The sequence below is a fragment of the Pungitius pungitius genome, chromosome 11, assembly GCF_949316345.1.
Source record: "Pungitius pungitius chromosome 11, fPunPun2.1, whole genome shotgun sequence".
NCBI classification, from domain to species: domain Eukaryota; kingdom Metazoa; phylum Chordata; class Actinopteri; order Perciformes; family Gasterosteidae; genus Pungitius; species Pungitius pungitius.
The window spans coordinates 19,703,368-19,711,866 of NC_084910.1; the positions used below are offsets into that span (position 1 = coordinate 19,703,368).

The 8,499-nt window shown below is 49.4% G+C and overlaps 1 protein-coding gene across 1 annotated transcript; it reads right to left on the reverse strand.

The window, feature by feature from the left end:
* Positions 1-2,147: 2,147 nt before the first annotated feature.
* On the reverse strand, positions 2,148-8,499 carry nes (nestin). Its single transcript, XM_037454046.2, has 4 exons — positions 7,587-8,499; positions 6,909-7,033; positions 5,310-5,431; positions 2,148-4,864 (listed from the first exon to the last, which is right to left on the reverse strand). Exons 1-4 carry the CDS (start codon positions 8,409-8,411, stop codon positions 3,030-3,032), a joined length of 2,907 nt encoding a protein of 968 aa, XP_037309943.2. The 5' UTR covers positions 8,412-8,499; the 3' UTR covers positions 2,148-3,029.

Sequence of the window (8,499 nt, forward strand, 5' to 3'; positions counted from 1 at the left end):
GACGTTTGCTGAGTCTTTTCTTGCAGTGACGGGCTGCCGCCTCCAGAGGGCGCTGTGTGCTCGCAGTGAGGTCCTCCACAGACTGAGACATCATGTCTTTGCGTGTGTCTGTCCCTTTAAAAAGGAAATGAGCGGGAGATCGATGCAGAGAAACATTTATCATCCTCAGACATGTAAACATGAGATGGACCAAAGACATTTGCATGTGCTGCTTTCAATGCAGTTTACACCCCGTCGTCCTCACACCAGAGGTCAAAGGTCGAGTGTTGACCAGCTCTGAGCTAATTCTCCGCGGCTTCTCCTTAGCCTCAAACACCGTGCACGTGCACACTCACAGAGGCCGTTTAAAACGTGTTGAAACAATGAAATGTTCCTCTTTGTTGTTTCATCATGCAAAGAGCTGTGGCATGATGGGTAATCGCACAACGAGGAGCACTGACAGGAACGCAACAGTTATGCACACCTCCTCGGCTCGCCTCACACGACAGCTGCTTGTTCTTTCGTTTTCGCGTCGGCAGCATGTTTGTGCCTCTTTGTGACGTGGTGGGGTCTAAAGTGGGAGGAGTCAATGGCTGCAGGGCCGCCGTCCTTCCCCCAATGGCGTCCTGAGAAAATCAATGAGGAACAGATGAGGGCTAACAGATGGACATCAGAACCCACACAGACACACACACACTCCTAATGGACACTTAACCCCCCCCCCCCCCACGGTAACCCGGTAGCCATTAGTGATGTCTGGACCAGGAGACCGGATCGAGTTCTGTCAGTAAAAGCATGCGGGAGGAAAAGAGACCGTCACAGCCCTGTATTCTATCAGAACATATATATATATATATATATTAATCTAATTAATTAGAGGCTTTGTAATTAATTAATCGAAATTAATCGCATTTTAATTGCATAAATATTTGACCTGAGAACAGTGAGAAGTAATTTTTTTCACATGGATTTTTATTTTTGTTCAACCAATTCCAGCAGACAAGTGTAGAAATAGCATATTTAGAAATATAGTACTTTCAGAAATTCAGGTAGCCTATAGGTAAGTAGACCTTCTGTTAATTAATCTTAATTCACATTGTAATTAATTAATCGTAATTAACGCGCTAAAGTCCCGGCCCTAATATATATATATATATATATATACACACACACACATGTATATGTATGTGTGTGTGTGTGTGTGTGTGTGTGTGTCTGAATGCTGCAACGTACGAATCAGACAGGAGGACGCTGTTAGCTTCTTAGCTTGTTAGCTTCTTAGCTTGTTAGCCACCTGATTTCGGTCTCATTCGCTCCAAATGTCTTTGAATGACCGGATGGCTTTGTTAGCTTTTTGCTATTTTGAATCCAGTGAAGCTTGGGATGTTTATTCAATCCCAAAATACACTCACACAGTCACACACACACACACAGTCACACACACACACACACACACACATACTATGTGTGTGGACGGCAGCAATTTTTTTTTTTACATTGTCTCATTGATTTGAGTGTATTCTGATTTGGAGACAAGCTTTTCTAGTCTCCTCATTGGGCAATTGTATCTTTTAAATATGAGTAATCTATTAAACGAGACATTATTGCTGTATTATTGGATATTCTCCATTAATGTTTAATTTTCCCTCCAGTGATGCACGGACTAAAATGATCTATTGCTGCCACCAGCGATACATTTAAATCAACCACTTGGACACTGTCTTTATTTTCCCACACAATTTGCATGAAATGAAATAATTGTTTTCAGGACACACAGTAAATGATTAAGATGTGTTGGACTTACTGCGTTACCTGTGTTACCTGTGGCTTTATAGATCAGATGTAAGAGTAAATGGATTCAGGCCATTACTGAGTTGCAAACAAATAGAGACAATGACTTGATGCTAATAGGATGCTAATCAGATGCTAACAGGATGCCAACGGGTATATTGTAATAATTTAGTTTCATTAGAGTTTGTTCACTGTAATAAATCCAAAATCTGTCATCACTTCTTTTTTATGAGCTTTTACAGTCAAAGACAAACACGGCCTTCTGTGGTCTAAATAAAAGTAAATTTAAAATGACTGTAAACAGATCAGCAGCGCTTATTACGTCTGTGCTATAAAGAGAACAAGTGAAAGGAAGCATACTGTGAATCTACTGTTTATTATGGACTGCAAATGTACATAGCAAAAACCTTCCAGAATACAATCAGCTGAATACAGACCAATAAAATGCAAACAAAGCCGGTGACTTTTCCTTTTCGATGGGAATCATTTGCATCCATTGATTCCGTGCATGTAGAGCTGGGTCAGGTATTGTGCATCAAAAGGACCGTGCAGAAACACAAGCTGTTTGTGTGACTATATGGAGGAAGAATGGTCCCTTCTGGTCTCATTGATTTCCATCAGTCGGTAGAATGACGCTTTCAAATGACCTTCTGATCTCTCCCTCGGATGCATGCATGCTAAAAGAGTTTGAACGATTAGGTTAGAAGAACAAATTGTTGATCAAAGGCATCAGACCAAAGGTCAGAATCGGCACTTTGGTGGTTTGTGTCACCGAGGTGCAAGACACGACTTGTGCGTCACAGTAAAGGTGTGATTCGTTGGGTCGTAGTACGGAAACCACGATTCTTGCTGATTTCACCAGAGAGCACTTCACAGTACGAGGAATTTAGCAAGCTGGTCACTTAACAGTATTGTCCATGCGTGTGTGTGTGTGTGTGTGCGTGTGTGCGTGCGGGCGTGGCGAAGTAACAGACAGTAAATGTACATGGAGTTGCTATTCCCTTCATGTCGGAGAGATGCAGCAACGATGGTTGCAAGGCCGTTTCACACGTCAACGGTTTTACAAATTCCTGAGCAGAACAGTTGCACAATGATTACAACGTAACAAGTCTAACATTACATCAATCAATCAATCCAACTTCCCATCAATGTTCATATCGGCTCCTCCCCAGACGACCACGATTGACCCTCAACGTCGGATTCGTCAGAACCAACGAGCTCTGCTGCATCTCCACGCAGCCACAGATCTTTCTGAGCGCTCAATGTTCATGAGATGCACTTGATTCCTCCGCTGGATGAACGACTTTCACTTCAGACTTTGGACCCTCTGAGATGTTGATCTCTTCCGACCCGCCGATGGGGTCTGCGAAGCCGGGGTGCTTTTCTGTAACGTCGGAGGCGTTGTGATCGTCCTCCTGCACCTCCGCGCGCGGCAGAGTGATTCCAACTGGCGGGTCGCAGACACACAGGTTCTCGTGCGGTGGATCGGTGAAAGTAGAGGAAGGTGCGAGTTGCCGGTGAACTCTGGCGTCCGGCTCTGTGAAGCGAGTCATTCCAGCCTCTTCCTGCTCGGGCTTTCCGTCGATGGACTGCAGATGTTTTCTGTCCTCGCTCTCACGGACCTGATGCTGAGCGAAGTGAGCGCTGTAACTCTCGGTGGCGAGGTTCTCTAATTCCTGTTCCACAAGCCGGTCCGTCTCCAACTCGTCACCGTGACAAATGTCCGTGGGCGTCGTGGATTTGGAAAGTTCTTCGGTTTCTGCATCCGATTGTCCCCCGCTGGCGGTTCCTCCCGCATTGTGACCCCCAACAGGAGAGGATCCCAGATCGTACTCCTCCCCTTCCAACTCTTCGCACAGATCCTCCATAGTTCCAAATGTCTTGGACTTGCCTTCGCTCCACGTCGCCGTCTCTCCAAACTTCCTTTCCTGCTCGCCCTCGCTGGAGTCGCTCTCGTCCTCGCGTGGCGCCTGCGCGACGGCGTCCGTCTCGTCGCTCTTGTATCGAATCAGAGGCGTGGTGTCGGCGAGCGTGTTATCCTGAGCGTAGCTGTCGCTCTCCAGCTCGGTCCTCCACGACACGGAGACATTTTGGGAATCCTCCTCATCATCGTCTTGTTCGCTGCCGGGGAAAAGTCCGCGCTGTTCGTCGTCTCCTTGTGTGTCCGTCTTTGAAGACGTCTCGTTGTGTTGGTCAACGCTCGCGGCGAAATCAGACCCAATTCCAGTCTTTTCGTGCTTTTGTTCTCTTGCTGATATATCTTCCTCTGGTTCAGCGCGTTGTCCTTTTTCTTCATCATTTGTGGTGCCCTTCCCAGTCTTCAGATCAACCTTCCTCTCCATTACACTGTCCCATGTATCCATCTCTTCCCCATCAGGGTACAACTTATCCTCGATCTCTGAGCCATTGTTTCTATCTATAGCACAGCTCACTTCCTGCCTCATCTCAGCTGCATCCTCCTTCGAGATGTTTCCAGTTTTGTCGAACAAGCTCTCTTCCGGTTCCCAGTCAGACATCGGTCGACTGGTCCTGGAATCAGAGTTTGGTTCGATCACCTCCTCTGTTTCCTCCTGCACTCGCTCTCCTGCTCTGCCTATAAACTCCTCTTGTGGCCACGCAGTAATTTGAGGAGGCGCATCTCCATCTGAGAAACCACAGGCCTCCCGTGTCATTGTGACAGAGCGCAGTGTGCTGTTGGGTGTGGTCTGAAGCTCCCTTATTTCATCACTGGGGGGGGGCTGCGTGCCGAGGCCGGACTCTTCGTCCCAGTCCTCGTCTCCTTCCGTGTCGCCTGCTGTTGTTTCGGGCTCCTGCTCGTTGGGAGGCGATAGAGGCTCAGCATAGGTGACTTCCTCGTGAACCTCCTGCGGTCTGAAACTTTCCACGGCTCCGTCCTGCACGATTTTGGGATACGTGGTTTCAGAAGTCTGGAGACTCCAGGTCGTCTTTGGAGGTTCCGCGCGGGTTGCGGGTGTTCTGCTCCAGATCGCCGTTGGCCCTCTTCCACCCACAGACGGGAGGGAAGTGGTCCTGTGGCCCGCGGACAGCTGGGTCTTGTGATTTGTTTTTACCCCCCAAGGACCAGGAACTACATCTGTGGAGGAGAAGAGCAGATCTCATGAAAACACAAGAACAAAGCTGCTGTAGCGTCTAATTCTCATACCATGATCCTGCCAATGTACAGTATCCTGGATGATTGATGCCTTTACCCGTATTCCAATCCACTCTCTTAACGTACAGCCTGCAAAAGGGTCGGGCACTAAGGGGGGGGGGGGGCATCGATTGTCATTTCCCTTCACCATTATCTAAACTACTGGCAAGCAGAGCCATCTGGCTCAGTAACCTCTGGGTACTGTCGTCGGTGGCTTGGGTTACACGCCCCAAAGCGCCTACCTCAGCTCCCCCCCCCCCCCCCCTCCCAACACACAGTTTGGCTAATGAAATTACAACCTGTATCAAACATGTCCCCCACTCTGAGGCAGAGAGAAGGTTTGTGTGGCACATTGAGCAGCTAGAAGCACGTGTTTCACTTGAATTACCTGTGATGCAAATGTGTCTCCGCCGATGGAGCAAAGGGACGTCTCCCCCCAGGAGTAAAGGGACGTCTCCCCCGAGGAGCAAAGGGACGTCTCCCCCGAGGCCCCCGCTCTTCAGCAGAGCTCTGTAGAGAGGGACGACGAGAGGAAGCAGCTTACACACACGAGTTGAGCTGCAGTCTGCTGTTATGGAAATGAAGGAAGCATCTGCAGCGCACAGACCTCAGCCATCAATTCCTCACACACACACACACACACACACACAGGGACAACAGCTATCAGGAGCACAGACCACATCAGCCTCTATTCCATCACATCATGGAATCAGCTGATGTCTCCTTTTTGTTGTGAGTGTGAAAATATCATTTTGAAAGATATTTGGATGTAACGACCCTGAGGTTTGACCTCTGCTTGTTCCTCAGTCCTCCTCCTCCCTCCTCGGCTGCTGGTCCAGACTCCCATAGCTCATAAATCACCAGGAAGAGGGTCAATGTCTTTGGGAGGAGACGGGGAAAGGACAGACGTCCACGATGGATACGAGAGTCAGTCCAAGACTCCAGAGGCCGTTTGAGTGACCTTCAATGAGGTGACCTTTAATGAGGTGACCTTCAGTTCGGATCAGCCCATCAGTCACTTCTCTTCTGATTCAATCATAGTAATTTAGCTGGAACTTCTATACCTTAGAAGCCAGTTACAAATATGCCTCAAACTTGACATCATGTTTATTATAGATTTATCTACTGATTATTTTCTTTACTTTGTTAATTGTTATAATTTACAAAATATAAATCTTAAAAATGTACTGTTATTAAATTACTTGTTTCATTCAGTCATAGAACTCAAGTAAATAGAGTTTTTCATCACCTGGTGCTTAAATGAAGTATTTCTTATCTTTAAATAAGCTGGACAAAGCAGCAGATAATCAGCCCCAGTGGAGGAGATGCTGAATGCATGGAGACTACATCTGAGTACGTTCTGTGCATCGTGTATCTTTACAATAATATCAGTAAATAAAATAAAATAATATATAAATAAAACCCCCTTCATCCCACATCTCAGATCACCTGGTGGGGTTTTAAAGCATTTACATCACGGTGTGAAGCCAGAGCTTCTCTTTCCACAGCGATGTGACGAAATACATCACAAAAAGTCCCTGACAGCACAAACAGGAAACTGCTCTATGATCTGCTCCACCACTCGTCTCAATATCTTAGATGGAAAAGAGAAGAAGAAGAATGGGACTCCGTTAAGTCAATCCACAACCAGCCTGTAGAGAGACAGAATGTCTACACTCATCAGACCTCCCTTTCCTTGGTTTCTAAGGGCAACAGACGTGTGTTGCGATGCATTGGAGCAGTGGAAGTGAATGTGATGTAAGGTGAACGTACCGTAAGCCTGACCTGATGTACTCAGGGGAAACAGAAATACATGACGACACACAGCGGAACACACTACAACGTGTTGATCAGGGAGGGGCTGATGGATGTAGGGACATCTTTATGCTAAGCTAGGCTAACTAAGTCCCACATCCTCGTTGTAACGGGGGCTGCTTGGCGGTGGGGGGGCGTTTTGTCTTTGACGGTGACGTATGTGTGGACGTACCTGTACGTCACCACCTCCAGGCCCAGAGACGCCTGGTGCTGCTGCAGGCCTCGGCTCTGCAGGAGAAGGAGATGCATCTGCTGGTCCAGCTCCTGCTTCTCAGCCTGCAGGCGGGCCGAGCGCTCCTGCAGAGAACACACGACCTCAACTAGTCATCTAGACGTCTGGCAGCTAACCAGAGACGAGGTGCCAAGAGAGGGCAGGCACATGCATATATATGGCGAGTGGTGGTTATTACTTGAGCTACACGAATGTCGTGATATCGTTTATCACAATATCACAGAATCAACTGAGAACATTTGCCTGTGGTTCAGACTGTGAAGCCACAAAGAGGACATCAGACACTGTGAGAAACTGGTGACAGGTTGTGTTCACCTCAGTTCCTTATTTGCAGAATTTCTGTTTTTTATTACATTAAAATAATTTAAGTAGAAAGATTTTACTTTTTAAATGATTTCCTGCACTAAAATGAGCATTGATCGATTCACAGAAGGAGTGTTTCATATCCATATGAAGTTTATAGTAATGTTTGGATGATGAAATGAGGCCTTTAGAAGCTCAGATGATGAGCTTTGGATGGTTGCACAGAATAAGAAGCTGAATCAATAAAGAAACTGTGTCTGAAGGATGGAGGCGGTTTGGTTTCTGTGTACAATGAGCAGGAGATTCCTCTCTCACCTGGAGGTGCTGGATCTCCTGGCTGTGTCCTTCTGCCCGCTGGGCAGCGGTCGTCTCCAGGAGGGTCCGGAGGTGGCGAGCCGACGTCGTCTCCTTCTCCAGGGCCCAGAGCTTCAGCTGGCTCTCGCTCCTCTCCCGACACACTCGGGTCAAGCGGCCCCTGGCCTCGCTGAGTGACTCCTCGAGCCGACTGAACTGCCCCCGATGGGCCTCAGCTGCCTCCTGCCAGGCCCTGGAGGCCCTTAGGGAGTACTCCTGCCCCAGCTGCAGGAGGTCCAGAGCCTGGGGGCCCCTCTGAGGCAACGCGGGGCCCCTTGCGGCTCTGGACCTGGTGAACGCGGCCTCCAAGTGGGCCACCTCCTCCCGATGGGTTCCAACCAGGTGTCTGATCTCTTGCTCCAGCTCGCCGACCTTCTCCCTCAGCCAGACGTGAGCCCGCTGTTCCTCCTCCAGCTGCTTCCTGCTCTCCTCCAGCTCCCTCCTGGCCTCCGCCCGGGCCCGCGCCTCCTCCTGCCTCTGCAGCTCCAGGGCGTGGAGCTCCTCTGCCGCCCTGCCCGCCTCCAGCTCGGCGTGGACCCTCTCCCTCCAGGCGGCGTCCGCCTCCAGCCTCGCCCGCCGCAGACCTTCCTCCAGGGCCCCCCTCCGGGCCGAGGCCCCCCGATCGCCGCGTCTCAGGCCCCGGATCTCTCCGGCCAGCAGCGCGTTTTCCTCCTCCAGGAGCTGGACCCGGCCCAGGTAGGTCTCCAGGCGGCGGTTCAGGTTCAGCATGGGGTGCCTGTCCCCCCCCAGGTGGGGTACGGACGGATGCCCCCTCCAGGGCTCCATGCCAGTGGAAACAGGGAGGATTTGGCAAATGGAGGCCTGACTCAGAGGAACGCTGGTCAGGGCGGGTCTCCGTCTCCAGGCCCGAGTC